Source organism: Cyclopterus lumpus, chromosome 17 (assembly GCF_009769545.1).
Source record: "Cyclopterus lumpus isolate fCycLum1 chromosome 17, fCycLum1.pri, whole genome shotgun sequence".
Taxonomy (NCBI): Eukaryota; Metazoa; Chordata; class Actinopteri; order Perciformes; family Cyclopteridae; genus Cyclopterus; species Cyclopterus lumpus.
This window is the reverse complement of record NC_046982.1, coordinates 19,646,374-19,663,137: the sequence shown is the minus strand read 5'-3', so window position 1 is coordinate 19,663,137 and position 16,764 is coordinate 19,646,374. Positions and strand designations below refer to the sequence as shown.

Below are 16,764 nucleotides of genomic sequence, written 5' to 3'. Positions count from 1 at the left end.
TGTTGTTGTTGTTGTTGGTATGACTCCTGTAAATCTGTGCGGGGTGTAATGTCCTCATTCTGCGGGGCGTGCTGTGTTGTGTGTGTGTGTGTGTGTGTGTGTGTGCAGTGAAGACGGGGGAAGTGTTTGGGGCTGAACGCTGCATGCTATCCGTCCACGCCGCCGCCGCGTGTCTCTTCTTCCACGACAACTTCAGCCGCGTCGCCGAGGAGAAGCTACAAAAAAGCGCCGCAGCAGCGTTCGTGTCCTCGCTCCTCGTTTCCCCGACAGCGCCCTTCAGAAAACCCTCTCAGCCCCCTCCATTTAAAATCGCCCTTCGTCGCTCAGAGAAATGAGCGAGCGGCTGCGCGCGGCAGCGAGAACCGCTGCGGGTTTTGTTTGTTTGCCTTTTACGAGCACGAGCTTCAAAGTTGAAAGCGAGCGAAGCCGCCGCCGCCGCCGCGTTTGGACGTCGATGCTCGCCGGCTGGCATGTCGCGATGATGTCGGTTCTCTCTCCCTCTCCCTCCTCCGCCCCCCCCCCCCCCCCCCCCCACCACCACACGCACACCTCCCACCACCCCCTCGCTGGACGGAACGGGATGAGATCTGTTCAATAAACTTAACTCCAGAAATCGTTTTTTATGTATCTAATCGTTGATTTTGCCCCCCACCCCCGGCGGGCTTGCAGTGTGTGTTGTGCAAATCTATACGTGACTTGAGGTAAATGGCTCTGCGTGGTTTATTTGTTGCCTAGGTGGCGTTCACAGTCGGGAAGTCATGTCCAGATCGGGTGATAGAACATCCACCTTTGACCCAACACACAGTGACACCCTGCTGCACGGGCTCAACCTCTTATGGAGGAAGCAGCTGTTCTGTGATGTGACTCTCACTGCCCAGGGGCAGCAGTTCCACTGCCACAAAGCGGTGCTGGCGTCCTGCTCCCAGTACTTCCGATCCCTCTTCTCCTCCCACAATGTCATCAACAAGGAGGGGAGCAAAGGGGACCAGGGCAGCAGCGGGACCCCCTCGTCCTCTCCGGACGACAAGCTGGTGACCCCCAGCGCCAGGCCCATCAATAACCTGGTCCTCCAGGGCTGCTCCTCCATTGGACTACGATTAGTGCTGGAGTACCTGTACACCGCCAACGTGACTCTTTCCCTGGACACGGTGGAAGAGGTGCTGTCGGTCAGCAAGATCCTCAACATCCCCCAGATCACCAAGCTCAGCGTGCAGTTCCTCAACGACCAGATCTCGGTGCAGAACTACAAGACGATCTGCAAGATCGCCGCACTCCACGGACTGGACGAGACCAAGAAGCTGGCCAACAAGTACCTGGTGGAGGACGTGCTGCTGCTGAACTTTGAGGAGATGTGCGCCATGCTCGACGCTCTGCCGCCCCCGGTGGAGTCGGAGCTGGCGCTATTCCAGATGTCAGTCCTCTGGCTGGAGCATGACCGGGAGACTCGCATGCACTACGCGCCGGACCTTATGAAGAGGCTGCGCTTCGCCCTCATACCTGCTCCAGAGCTGGTGGAGAGGGTGCAGTCTGTTGACTTCATGAGGACTGACCCCGTGTGCCAGAAACTACTCATGGATGCCATGAACTACCACCTGATGCCCTTCAGGCAGCACTGCAGGCAGACCACGGCCAGCAGGTGAGGATGAGACAAACAAACATGTACAAAAAGAGAAGCACACACACACACACACATGCACACACAGCAATGAGCTTCCTGAGAGTGGACGTAAGGTGATTAAATGCCTCCCACTTGTGTAGTCTAGACCGTGGGGGGGTGGTCAGTCCGAGACAGGAGGTTTGAGGCCCAGTTCGTGAGGATTTTGGGGGGGCTGGTCCTGTAAAAGACTTTCAGCCTGTCAAAGGGTTCCTGATCTACTCTTGTGCACCACTTGTATCCATAATTACAAGGTTACCTCGTGTTCTCGCGAACGAAGAAAAACAACTCTCTATTTCCTCACACATCTGTGTAATTGCTCTCTAATCAGTGTCGACAAGATGCAGCAAACTAGATAAAGGTTGTGCGTTTGATGTGTGGCAAACTCTCATGAATACAATTTGAAATGCTGTAATTTAATTACCAGGATTACATGGTAATTATGTAAAACTTCTGGTGTGAGCGTAAGACTGTACCGCAGCCTTCGAGGGATACAATAAACTCGAATGAAACCACTGTATTTGAGGATTTATTAAATAAAGGGACACTTTGTGAATGTTCCCTGAGAAATTCAGGTTTGATAAACATGTCTGACTCTCAGAAACAGGCCTAGCTCCATGTCTCACTTCCATGTTTGCCCTGATCAGCACCCAAAGGGGCTGGTGAGGAGACAGGAGTTGTCAGTAAGGGTATTGATTGATGGTGCTGTTGTCAGGTTTTGTTTACTAAATCATTTGAGTGGAGATGGCATCACAACTACACTTGTGAATTCTCTGCACATGCCTTTTAGAGAGCAGACCATTAGAGTTGTGGGCATTGAGAATCTCTCAATTTTAACATCTTAATTCTGCTGTAAACCATCCCGAAATGACTTCTACACGATCCCCGTAACATATCTTATTCCCACATATGGACTTTTAAATGAGCAAAGAATCAAGATAATCCTCATAATTAGTTTCACATGCCACTGTTTCTCTCCTCTCAATTAATCACCATTATCTATGTCCAAGGGGCTCATTTGCATATGAATAACCCCCCAAAAAACACTTCCGAGTGGGCCGGTAGCAGAGAGAATGTACCGAGACGGCGGCGAATTTCCCCAAGCATAGAAAAGTAAAAAAACATGATAAAAAATAATTTAAAAAAAGGTGAAGTGACTGGATATAAAGGCCCAGCTGCTCCTAATCTTTAGGCTGCTTATTGTGATTAATTGTCAGATTTGTGTTCAAATCCATCAGGAGCCAGACGACGGTCGTTAACGTACAGTAAAGTGCAAGGCTTTTTTTGGGGGGGGGGGGGCTTATATATTGTATACAAACATGTCACATGAATCACGGCAGCCAATGAAATGGAGACGTCGAAAAACGAGCAGCTTTATGTACTCAAATGCGTTCTCTTGAGCCTCTGGCGTGGGCCCCCACCCTGCAGGATCGTTTTCACTTCACAGCTAATTGAGAAGATATCTTCAGAGGACAATAACATCGTTCAATGACACATCGAGAGAAAACATTTTTTTTAAAAAGGAGGAACTGCGACGTTGCGCAATTCTATTGTTAATTTGAATAAACGCCGGGCCACGTATTATTATTATTATTATTATTATTATTGATGCCCGATGTGTAGCTTCGTGTTCGCTGTACCCAGACGAGAGGCAGTCGCTAATTGAATGCATGCATTCAGTGAAAAATGAAAAAAAAATACGCTGCTAATACTATCAACGGTGTTAATTAAGAAATTAAAGAGGGGGGTCAGGTTCAGGTTGAGCCTATTTTTCTTTTTTTTTCTTTTGGATGTGTGTGTGTGTTTTTCAAGGCTTAATACCTGTTTTGTTCCCTGTTTACTAACACACACACACACACACACACTTTTGACATTACAGAATCCGTTCCAATAAGAGAATGCTGTTACTGGTGGGTGGCTTGCCTCCTGGACCCGATCGTCTCCCCAGCAATTTGGTCCAGTACTATGACGACGAGAAAAAGACATGGAAGATCCTCACAAGTGAGTAGCAAGAGGCTCTGCTGCCTTCTTTTTCTTTTACCTGAGGCATCTTGTGTTCGTGGCTTTTATGATGGGAGAAAAAAGTTGTTCCTATGGATGATTTTTACACAGGTTAATTTCCATGGAAAATGAGGGGGAAGGAGTTCCCTAAATCCTTTAGGTAATAATGTATCACTATCACTTTTTTAATATAAGTTTTGAATCAGAGCGTGACTTCGCAGCACTGTGTGGCGCTTCATGCCCGGTTTCCCTTGTTTTTGCTGAAATATGCTGGCAAGGATGCATGATGAGATTTACTTGAATCTAATGATCTATTGTTGCAGGGAGAGAGGGAGAGAGAGAGGGAGAGAGAGAGAGAGAGAACAATAATGAATGACATCTTTCCTCAATACCTTCTTCAAGCTCAGCTTGATTATTCTCTCACATTGATCCTTTGGTGAGATCGAATGAACCGACGCTTACTTAAACACGGCCCGTTGACCCCGGTGTCACTCGTGATGTTGGCTTTACGTGACGTGGGTTCGATACCCAAGAGGTGGCTGGAGCAGCTGCAATGTTCACACGAGCAAACATCATCTCCATCGACTTAAGAGATAAGATATGGACGCATCCTTTTTAACCCGTAGGAATTCGCACGAGGGTAAAGTTTATGATGTTGATTTCATCGTATTGAAAGCAATCATAATTTCCCCCAAAGAAATATGCTTGGCGTCTGCAGAGTGTGAAGAGTTCCTGCAGCACTCACCTCTAAGTGTACCGCGCTGTTTGTTTTGTTTTCTCTCCGTCTTCCCTGACCTTTCAAGGCGCACCACTATATCGTTGTCACATTGCAAAGGTCAAACGAGAGCTAATGGGAAACCATATTTGTCCTTTGCATCATCATCATCATCATCATTGCCAGGCATATTGAGTTTTTGTCCTTTTCGGTTGGAGCAACGTCTTCTTCATTCGTACATATCAGCCATTGGCTAATCAGCTACCGTGCAGTTGATATGTTTCCCTTTTCTATGGCGCACGTTTTATTGTTTTTTTTTTAATGCATTTGGTTGATTTCTCTTGTGTCCAGAATTCAGAGAAAGTTGTGGACATTGTTTCTCCCTCCGCTGGAATATTGGAGCCACTCTGACATTACTGGGCAGTCATTTTGTTATTTTAGCTCGTTGTTTGGTTGAATCTGCGCACACGACGTCCTGCAGCCCGCCGGTGTTTCCTCATTTAACTCGTACCTCTCGGGTGTCGACTGCAACAAGCCGAAAAGGGTCAGGAGGGATTTCAATCACTCAAAAAAAAAAAAAGTTAACACTCAAATGGTCCGTGGCCAAGTGGAAGGACAAAAACTGCAAAATCATCCCCCTTAACACATCAGTGGCCATCTGATGTAGCCTCCGCACAATGGATGTGGAATAGAAGATTATTAACATTCAATCATAACTTTTCAATGAGGCGAAACCTGAGAGGGACAGCCTTTGATTAAGACATTCATCAACACAATTTGGGGGAAGAATCTGATCCCTCTCGCTCGGGTGTCATATAAATCTACTGCCGGGTGATTCCAGTGTAAAGTTTGCCATCTAGTGTACCCACAGCAGCGTGGACAGGCACAAGACAAAGGCAGGCTCAGCCTCAATGTTCTCTCCTCCTTCTCCTTCTTCTTCTTCTCCTTCGTTTTAATCCGACCTGATTGTAAAAAATCTCCCACTCGGACGTGGACCTCATCTACACCGGTTGTGGCCTAGAACAAAGGAATTGAGCTGGGCGGGATGCGTTTTTTTTTTTTTTTTTTTTTTTTTTTTTTTTTGTGTGTGCTACGGTGTAGAAGGCACGTCAGAGCCGGAGCAGCAGTGGTGCATTAGCTGTGGAGTCATTCAACCGGCCCAGACTGTGCCTCTCTGTCTATGCAGAGGTTTCTGACTCCCTCTAGTGAGCCCTAGAGCTCACTGTAGACTGGAGTGATGGTGTCCATCTCACAGAGGGCGTGCTCATCCTGCCCTCTTTAAGGGGGGGGTTAGTGGAAGATGGGGACAGATAGGTAGATTAATCTCTTTCTCAGGTCGTTTGTCTTTACACATGACGGATGGGAACATATTTGATGTGCTTTCATTGTTTTTAGCCGCACTAGACAACTACAGCGGTCTCAATTATCGCAGCACTCGTCCCACTGCGTCGGCCTGTATCTGAAGGCACCTGTAGAGGCAGGCAAATGTCCCAAATCCTCCCACAGCACTCCTCACACCGCAGCCGGGGACACACCGGAAAGCAATAATCTTCTTTTCGCACAGGGGCACAAGATTATTATTATTTTTTTTTTTAGTACGAGTGCAAGTCGCTAGACATCAAATAAAGAGCCGCCCATCCGTGTCCTATATACCCGCTGACTGAATGATAATGTAAATAGCATGTAAGGGAATTTGGCAGTCACATGGCACTCGTCTTTTGAGGCGCACTGGAGGCAGGCGAACCTAATCCCCCCCTCGTTGCGAGATAAAGCTGTGTTTAGTGTATGTAGTATTAGTTCCTATCTGAGACTCCCATCCCATAGAGGAACTCGCACACGTCAGCCAGCCAGCCAGCCAGAGTGAGACTGCAGGGAGAGGCCGATTGGAAAGAAATGAGATTCAAGGCTGTCTAATTTTGCGGCAACTGCGATCCATCAGGCGGTGGGGAGGTGACAGTGGAAATGACTGATGGAGACAGACAGGTGGGCTTTAACATTTCACTGATTTGTGCTCAAAAGGCACCGGGCCTGAGATTTATTGAGTGAACACGATCATGTTCATTATGACTGTCACCTAAGACCATTTCTCTACATCTCAATGGGGTCACTTCAGCAAAAGAAGACGGAGGAGTGGAGCCTTCAAAAAAAAAAAGCCTTCACATGAGAGGGAGGGGGGGGGGGTCATATTTATTGGACATACTCTGTATATTAATAGATGGTAAGCTGCTGCGGGATACTTTTAATGCGAGATGTATAGATGGATAGATGTAACAAACAGTCCGTTGCTCCGCCTTGTATTTTCATTTGTTCCAGCTTATGAGTTGACAGTCTTGATTTCCCACAAGGAATGACTTTATGTAGATGGATGAATGGGAGGTTACAAAACAAAAACAGAGAGGAGGAGGAGGAGGAGGAGGAGGAGGAGGAGGAGGAGGAGGAGGAGGAGGAGGAGGAGGAGCTCTAAATCCAGTCACATTGACTCACGCCGTAGGATTTGGGAAATAGACGTCTGCTGTAACGAGCACATTGCAGATTAAATCAATCCGCGTACGTAAAAAAAATGTGTTTCCTGTAAAAACAATAAGACAAAGTATAAATAGTCTAATAGATATTAAAACATCAAGATAGAAGTTATTCAATTAATTGTCCAGCTCCTCAGACCTGCATTACATCATGGATGGGCAGCTGGGTTTGTTCAATGGCGGGTCATTGTAGTTTTTCAGTATTATTAGAATATAATTACATTAATAAAACTATGTTAATGATTATTTGGTCCCTGATGTTTCTCACTGTGATACCAACGCCTCCAATAGGATCTCCACAAGTTAACGAGACCTTCAATGAGGAGATTTGGCTATTTCTGTATCGTTGCTTTGTCGTCGGTGCCTCAAATGAACACTCACGTGTTCACAATAACAATAACTTCAGCTCAGACTGCAGCTGGCAGCGCGAGGAGGATCGGGGGCCGTCCAGAGTGCGGGCCCCAAATAGCCCGGTTTACATGCAGATTTCATTGATGTCATTTCTACATCCGCTTTGTAACAGATTTGATTTAAAACTGACCATTATTTCCTTTTTTTTTGTTTTTTTGTGTCTCGTCCAGTAATGCCTTACAACAGCGCCCATCACTGCGTGGTGGAGGTGGAGAACTTCCTGCTGCTGCTGGGCGGAGAGGATCAGTGGAACCCAAACGGTACGGTCACGTTCTGCTTTCCGGAGTCCAAATGTGTTCGCCGGTAACTCGTTTTTTTTTTAGAGAGGAGTTCGTGCTCCTTCAAAGCCATCGGCGGTAACGTAACACTTTACGATAGTTTGAAACACTCGTCCTCGAGCCGGGTTCGTCTCTGAGTGCACAAACAACACTCCACTCCAACGCTTGTCAATAACTGGCATAGAAAAAAAATAAAAACTGTTGTTAACAGTGAAATATTTGTAGTTGTAGAAGTGTTGAGGGTGCTTGCTGTGAAGTGGCGTGAGCACGCTGCCATAGTAAGAAACAAAAGAGTGTAAATGATCACAAAAAAAAAATGTGATACTGGCCTTTTTGTTCTCTGTCCACCGAGTACCGTAACAATAGAGCTCTGCACGCGGAGAACCCAGTCGTGTTTATTCAGCCCCCCCCCCCGCCCCCCCGAGAGGGAAAATCAACACCAAAAACACATCAGAACAGATCATTTAAGATGCTTCGTACAGATTATCCTCCAAAACCAGGTCACTCCTTTTTGATTGGAGAAAAAAAAAAAAACAGCACAAGTCATCATGTGTGTGTGTGTGTGTGTGTGTGTGGGTGGAGATTTTCAGATAATATGTTTTATATTAAATGGAGACCCGCAGAGTCCCAGTTGAGTTGTGCATTTCATTGGTTTTCGTGTACAACAAAGAATTTGGCAAAGAGTTATTATTACCCACCCGGAACTAAACTAAAGCCTAAACTGCGTCGTGCCGTCATCGATCCTCATTCCTATCGGTTTTTTTTGCAGGTAAGCACAGCACTCACTTCGTCAGCCGCTACGACCCCAGATTCAACAGTTGGATCCAGTTGCCTCCGATGCAGGAGAGGTAAGTCCACCTGTGGTTCCACGAGACTTTTCACAGGTCTTAGAAGACCATTTATAAACATTATTGACACTTCTAATTAGTCACCTATGAAGAAAACAAACACGGTTCTATGAGTATTTGTGTTATTAGATTGCATACAATTATTGTGCTCTACATCTATAACACTGTAAATTAAATTAAATGAATGTCTTATGCAGAAAGCATGTCCACCCGCTCTCCCTGTAAACATGTGACTAGCTCAGTTAAGATATGATTAGTGCGTACGGTGGAAAATCACCTCGCAACGCAATCGGCGGCGAAATCCTCTGAATAAATCTTTCGTCTTTGCCGGTTTAATGATGTTGTCTGTCGCCTGACACTTTCCCCTTCCTCAGGAGAGCCAGCTTCTTCGCCTGCCGCATGGATAAGCACCTGTACGTGATCGGCGGTAGAAACGAGACCGGCTACCTCTCCAGCGTGGAGTGCTACAACCTGGAGACTAACGAGTGGAACTACTTGTCGTCGCTGCCGCAGCCTCTGGCCGCTCACGCAGGATCGGTGCACAACGGCAAGATCTACATATCGGGTGAGGAGGGAACCCAACGCACACATTACCCGTCTTCTCTTGTCATGAAGAACACGTTGAAACTCTCTGGGAAGAATTTGAACTACGTAAATTACATGGGATTTTTTTTTTTAACGTACTTGATCAGCATTGGGATGAGATGGATGTAATCCTCTAAAACATGATCACGAGAGATCAATATTATCAACTTGTTATCACAGCTGGAGTATTACATGTTGTCATTTACATTTGTTTGACAGCTACAGTTAGCAAAGATTTCGCAGTTAAAACACGTTTATACAATATAATGCATTGTAATAGATTAAATTACCCAAGGGTAATGTATTAAGGAGTTAAATTAGCCACAGAATTTATAATAAATTAACTTTAATATATGATTATACAACACTTAACAGTCGTCATTCTGTTCCATAATGAGCACTTACTTTGAATATGCGATATTTCTACATTAACTTCAGTCTAAATTGCAAGCAACATAAAAACAGTCATTAATATTGTGTTAAAAAAAGTATCTCGAACATTCAACGCTGTCGGACTCACAATGGACATTTTAAGTTATTGTCTCTTTTTAATCCCCACGTTGTTCTTCTTCGTTAAAAAACCTTGGCGCCTACATTACCCACAATGCAACTCGACCGCCGACAATCTTTCAATCACAAATGTTTTGTTTTTTTTAAAAACGTCTCAATGCAACTTTTTAATATAATTCATATCCGACACTTCCAGTTCTTCTGAAATCCATAACGATATCTTTTTTTTTTTTTTTTGTTCGAGCGACTTTTAAAATCAATCAAATATTCACACCGACGCAGAATGTCACAAATCAAAAATTCACTGAATCATCAGTGAGTTTTATGACTATTGGGCTGTATTAAGCACCGCGCCAGTTATTACAATACAAAGACAGAAGAAAGGGAACAAAGGCCTCGAGTGTTTGAATGGAGCGTGTTGGAAAAGATCTATTAGTGTCAAACAAAAACAACCATCAATTTACTCTGCAATATATAGCTGGATAGCATTTAAAAGTAAAGAAATACATCCATAATTATTAATCAGTCATTTATAAACGATTACACTTGTAGTTCACGTGCTTTAATCTTCAAAAAACTCTTTATTCTTCTCGTGCTGTCTGAATACAGCTGCGTTCCCTCTCCCCCCCCCCCATCTTTTTTTTTTTGATTTTCAACAGAATTGCGTTGCCAGGCAACAGCTCGGGCCCATGGTTACTTCCCGTCAGCCGCCGTCACCGCGACCGGAAATAAATTGGGGGACGCTTTTTTAGAACTTTTTCCGTCTTAATTATCGGACGAGAAATCCTCGTCGTTTTTTAAAGACGCAGGTTCTCCGCGGGTTGAGTGTTTCCATTCGGGGAGAGTATTTATAGAGCACTTAGACCGGCCCGGTGTTATAGACGAGCCGCCTGTGCGTCTTCCTTCAGCGTGAACTTCGTGACATTGGTATTAAAAATGCAGCTCTATGTTTACCTGTTGCAGGAGGCGTTCACAATGGAGAGTATGTGTCCTGGCTCTACTGTTATGACCCCGTGATGGACGTGTGGGCGAGGAAACAGGATATGAACACAAAGCGCGCCATTCACGCCCTGGCCGGGATAAACGACCGCCTGTACGCCATCGGTGGAAACCATTTGAAAGGTAAGCACCAGGAAATTAACAGAAAAAGAGGTCAAGATCTAACACTTTTTTTTTTTTTTTTTTTGGTTTTAGAGAGAGTGAAAGAGATGCTGACGGCGTTTTTATTACACCGCGCGACCTCCTTTTATACTTCAGCATTCGAGGTACAAAATGAAAGAAAAGAACTGAACGAACGAGCCAAATTACAATTAGGTTATTTGCGCATTTGTGTTCGATCAGCAAAACCAAATTGCCGGCTATTTGAATGGGAATTATGAAACGCTGGATCTCGCCTGAGCTTCTTTTGAAATACCGTTTTTCTTTTTTCTTTTTTTAACTGACTCATTAAAGATTACATTTTGCTTCTCACCGCCAAAGTTTTTCATATCCAGCTCATGAAAAAGAGCCCAGAGGAAACTTCTCAGGCAGAAATACAGCTGCTTCACGTTGTTTTCAGAGCCTTTTAAAAGTCAAACAAGCAGTTTTATTACGACTGCATCACCTTATTTTATTTTTTTTTATGTGATGCACATCTTTTTAATAAGATGTGTTTTTTTTGTTTTTTTCTCCGTCTCTCAACGTAGGTTTCTCCCATCTAGACGTGATGTTGGTGGAGTGTTACGACCCGAAGGCCGACCAGTGGAACATCCTGCAGACGCCCATCCTGGAGGGTCGCAGCGGGCCGGGCTGCACCGTGTTCGACGAGAGCATCTTCCTGGTGGGGGGCTACAGCTGGAGCATGGTACGCTAAGGTTTATGTTCCCATGACCGACCCCGCGCTCAGGAATATATACTTTTATATATAGTTGTTTTTTTGTGAATCCTACTCAAACAAGAATAATTAGTGGATTCGTTGATATGGATGAACACGCGTTCGTATCACTGGCAGCAGCGTCCTATATGTCGAACCGACTCAGTGGGATTTCATGGTTACTGAAAGGTTTTTTAATAGTTTTTGGACAACAGTGTGGCACAGAGCCACGAGCTCTATCTAGATGTGTCTGTCAGGCTAGACTTCTTACAAGGATCCCTTCACTGCAGATCTTTTTTTCTTGGAACTTGATGCCAAAAGAAGAAAGGAAAAAAAAAAAAAGTAGAAAAATCACCAGACGTGATCTTTAAAATTGTCTACACGCATTTTTAAAAAATTGAGTTTTTCCCCCATTTCCACAGTTGTAAATGACTTGATTTGATCTGTTTTTTTTCTTCTCTCTCAGGGGGCCTATAAGTCTTCCACCATCTGCTACAGCCCAGAGAAAGGAGCATGGACAGAGCTGGAGGGAGAGGTGGCGGAGCCCTTAGCGGGCCCGGCCTGCTCCACCGTCATCCTGCCCGCCTGCCTCCCCTTCAACAAATGACAACTAATCCGTCCGCGGGGGGGCAAGCGGCAGAGGGAAGAATGGGAAGAGGATCGATGAGCAAAACAGTCGGTCCACAATTTTGTGACAAAACCCCTCCGGTCAAGACGACGACGACGAGGGGTGTGTGTGTGTGTGTGTGTGTGTGTGTATAAATTATTTTTTTACAGGTTTGACCAGAGCACTTTCGTTATTCCCTGCTGAAGGTTTGAAAACAACAACAAAAAAGAAGAAGAAGAAGAAGAATTGTGTAACTCATGTATTTAAAAGTCATCTGTGTTCTGCGAAATGGTCGGTTTCATATTTGATTTGATTTAAACTGGTAGTGAGTGTTTTTTGGCTTCTATAGCACGCATAGTGTTGAACTGAACTATAGCTTTCAAATCCATTGTATCTTGTATTCAGTAGAGGCATCTTTCCATGGAAACGCAGCGTTGTTTCACGGACCGACACGGTGATCGGTCCCCAAAGGGTCACGGGGGTTAAAGTCCAACCAGGGCTGGGTGAGTCCCATTAACGGTGTATAAATATGCTTCATCACTCACGTTCCTCTCTGGCTCTCATCCTGCCGTCGGAGCGTTACGCAACTGTTTCGTTGAACTTATTTACGCGTCTTAAAATCAATTCCAGTCATTGTTTAACCCACATGGTATGAACAACAACAACAACAACAACAACAACATTTGAACTGGCACTGTAGACTAGGTCCCAACACAACCAGGAGCACATTGTACAAAAAAAGACTTGATGATCTCACTGAGGACGTGTGTGTGTGCGCGTGGCACCCAGCCCTAATTTATAACTAATTGTCTTAATAATTTAAACCCAGACTGAAGTCGTGTTTCTGTATAACGAAAAAAAAATCTTTGCCAAATGTTTGCGGCAACTATTCTTTGCGCTGCGAGCTAAAAAAAAACAAAAACAAATGAAGTTTAACCATTGATTCTTATATATGACGCACTAACGTTCACATTAACTAAACCATGACGGTACAATCAAATTGTTAATGGCTAGCCAATGTATATTATGGGTAGCATGTTCGAGGTAAACAGACCTTTACAAGTGAATGCCGACCGGCCGGTTTATGAGGCCGCAGGAGCGTTTACCTTGATGGGATTTTAATCTTTAATGTATGGGGGAAAAAACCCGATGAGCATACAAAGGTCCTTAATGCACTAAAAGTGGACTTTTTTTTTTTTTTTTTTAATCCAGCAAACAAAGTTCATTCAAATGTAAATTAATCAATGTGCTGTGTTTAAAAAAATAAAAGAAAAAAAGAAGGAGAAAAAAAAGCATCAAATGAATCTTAAGTCCAGTCTAGTCTACGTTATTAGGTTGAAGAAGTCGACTCTGAGCATCGACGCAGTACCTGTTGGATCCTGTGAAGATTTGTTGATTTCATTCTTGTACATAATCGCTTGCAGTGAAACATTTTTGTGCACTCAACCTTGGATTTATTCTCAAATCCTGTTATGTCCTTTGCATTTTAGAATATGAAAATAAATTGACTCTTGATGATTAAAAAAAAAAAACTCACTTCTTTTGACATTTTTAGAGAGATGGACTCACGACAAAGGAGAACAAAAATGTATATTTCTGGCATCCATTTTTTTTTTTTTAATTCATTTTCTTGAAATAGTTTTAAAAATGTAATGAAATGAAATAAAAAACCCAAAGACACGGAATCCTTCTCTGGTTGAACTGTCCGCCGCTCGAGTAGGAATCGCTTTTTAATTTGAAGGCGTCGCGAACCAAAAGAGCTCGAACGTCGAGATCCGAGTCATAAACTCGTCGAAAAATCGTTAAAACGCAACGTCGCGCTTTTTTTTGGAGTTTTTAACACTTTTGGATCGGAGCTTCATCCCAGTCAAATTTCTCGGAGAAGGATCATTTTCCATTTTTCTTGTTTGCTCAGCGTTTAGAAACCAGAGCATGGTTTTCATACTCGACACTTAAAAAGGGGGTTATGATATTAATAAATCTTGAGTTTAAGAAGTCTGTAAAATGTGAACCAGCAAGCTGGCGAAGGGGACCCTGACGTTCACCCTCAGGCCAGACCAGATATGATTTAGCAACCATTTACTACCAACTGTCTAATGCACCAAACAGCATGCTCTTCCTCCTACACACACACACACACGCGCGCACACACGCGCACACACACACACCTGATGGTTTATTTTTCTTTCAACGGCAGCAGCTTCTCTGCTTGGCGTCTCCACGTCACGCATCCACTTGGCCGCGTGCCTGGAGGATAAGACGGCAATTATTTCCTCACAGAGATGACTCCGCTAAGATTACATAAATCCATATCTAATTCACACCACGTGGCACCGTGGGACATTAGAGGACCCTCCGGTGTTCTCCATGTCACAAAGCCCCCCGGAGACGTGGCTGACCCTGCCGTTGACGGAGATGTTTTTAGGGGACTCGGCAATTAAAGAATGATAATCTATATTGAAGAGAGAAACTACCGGAAAAAAAACAACATGTTTCATGTCTTCTTTCAAACCACAACGGAAAGAAAAACATCCACAACGCACTTTTAGGTTTATTTTACTACTTTGTCTATTTGTGTCTGCAGATTAACCACCAGTTGGCATTAGATAATGACTCATTTGCGTATTTAAACATAACATTTGAGAAAACTTGCAATAGGAAAATATTGACACTTGGCGTAATAATGAACTGGGGGAGTTTCATGGTGACATGAGTTAAATGTTTGGCTCTATTGACCTGAAGTGATTTTACAATGCATATATTTAAAGGGCCATAAATCTCCACTTCTGCATCACTTTCATTCCTCTCTATATTCACATTAATAGCCGTATTTATAGAACATTTTATTCCCCCCAAAAAACATGGCGAAAATGAACCTTTTATGGCTGTTGACAGTATATTTTTCTGACTTGAGCCTGAATTCATCCGACGTTCAGATTTCTGCTGTGGAACAATATGCAAATTAACACATATTTCGTAAGTCGGTGCCTCATTTGCATATATCTAAACATGACGTTTTTGAAAACTTGCAATCCAAAAACAGTATTGAACTATAGGTAGGTGTTAATAAAAAGTTGTGTCCTTGTCGCCCCCATATGCTCCTGGGGTGTCCCCCGAGACAAAGACTTGGAAAGCCCCCCCCCCAGCACCAAATGTAGGATAAATCCAGTTTGAATGTGAAGTCTTCATTTACCCTCCAGCGTTGGCGGCAGCAGATGGTTTCTGCTCTCGGTCCCACAGCTACCAGCTCTTCCTTCGGCTCGGGGAATAACAGGATTGGTTCATATGAACACGGCTGACCTTTTAATTAAGTACATGGACCATCGTGGCTCCGTTTTTTAATCACAGCGAAAGTTATTCTCTGTTTCAGAGTTCAGCCCAGACACGCTTTGAGAGGCCTGGAAAGGTTCTTTTACAACGACAAAAAAACTAACTGTCCAAAAGATTTTGTAAGACACCCTTACTTTTCGTCAGCCTTTTTTTTTTTTACAATAAATATATATAGATGAGAATATTGCTATTTGTTACTGACTAAATATTTCTTTCATATGGAGCTAGAATAAAAAGTTTCATTCATTATATTTTCTATTATGTACGACTATTTTAATAATGTTGGTGTTATAATAAAAGCAACCCATATGAGCTTTTGTTCAGATGTGTACATATTAGTGTTACTGGTTAAGAGTAAATAAAGATGAAACACAGCAAAAATAGAAGTTTCAGGTTCGCCTAGGGGGAAAAAAGCACTTTCAGGATGATTATCTCTCAGAAGGATGCAGAGCAAAGGTCAAAAAAGAGATCATAGAAACTTATGTGAACAGTCTCTCTGCAAAGTTTGACTTTGAAAAAGTGAAGCAGAACAAAGTTAGAGAGGTTACAGAGAATTTAGGCGAGGTCTCCAAAATGGGCATTTGGGCACATTTGGGCACCATCTGTGCAATTTGAATTTTCTCATGTACCAAACCATATATTCCACTTGTATATTACTTATGGTGTTCAACACATCCAAATACAGCAGTCTTTGGCAGCATTTGCTGACTGTAAAAGCGTTAAAGCGATTCATGTTGCTGTGTTCTTTGGCTCATATCTCGGTGATGCTTTGGTTAAATCCTCTTGCTTTTTTTGCTACCTGGCTTTTTTTCTGATAGCACCGAGCTACGGGTTGCTAGTTCCGAAAAAAAAAACGTGAAACATAAAATTATGATTAGGATATTTTAATAATTCTTTTAGTGGGTGTTGAAATGGCTTACTGGTTCTTGTAGCCCAAGTTCTGTTGTTTAATTTGAATATATCATCAATACATTTGCTCATGTTTATTGTAATGCTTGCAGTTTAACCATAATGTAAAGAAGAGTGACACTTGGATGCAGGTTAAGGCGAAAAGAAAACAACAACAACAACAACTGTACTTCATACCTTTGATATCAATGCAATTCTTGACACAGGTGTGCGGCTTTAGTCCTCCATCTAGTGGTAAGAACATCTGACTCCCCCCCCCCCCCCCCCCCCTCCCTCCTATATATCAAATCCAACCTGTTGCGCGCGTGATCTCTCTTTCACCAAAATAAAACACGAAGGAAAGAACTCATCCTGAAGTGCGCGCGGGGTGGTAGAAAAAAACACGCTCCCGAGGCGCGCGCGTGCGTGTCCAACCGCTGTGTTTGTTCCTCGGCGAACTCTTTTTGACCCCGCCGCTCACCGTGACCCACGTGAAGTGAGTCACGTCGCCGCGGCTCCGCCGGCGAAGAGTGAACTGGGATGGTGTCCACGCGCCGCTCCGG

At 43.8% G+C, this 16,764-nt stretch overlaps 1 protein-coding gene across 1 annotated transcript; it reads left to right on the top strand.

The window, feature by feature from the left end:
* The first annotated feature begins 737 nt into the window (after positions 1-737).
* klhl14 (kelch-like family member 14) lies at positions 738-12,042 on the top strand. Its single transcript, XM_034556093.1, has 8 exons — positions 738-1,636; positions 3,534-3,655; positions 7,474-7,563; positions 8,351-8,429; positions 8,804-8,994; positions 10,488-10,646; positions 11,210-11,367; positions 11,843-12,042. Exons 1-8 carry the CDS (start codon positions 759-761, stop codon positions 11,981-11,983), a joined length of 1,818 nt encoding a protein of 605 aa, XP_034411984.1. The 5' UTR covers positions 738-758; the 3' UTR covers positions 11,984-12,042.
* The last annotated feature ends 4,722 nt before the right edge of the window (positions 12,043-16,764 follow it).

Coding starts and splice junctions, on each gene's coding strand:
- klhl14 (XM_034556093.1), top strand. CDS start 759: ATGTCCAGATCGGGTGATAGAACATCCACCTTTGACCCAACACACAGT. Junction 1,637..3,533: donor AGGCAGACCACGGCCAGCAG/GTGAGGATGAGA, acceptor TTGACATTACAG/AATCCGTTCCAATAAGAGAA. Junction 7,564..8,350: donor GGATCAGTGGAACCCAAACG/GTACGGTCACGT, acceptor TTTTTTTTGCAG/GTAAGCACAGCACTCACTTC.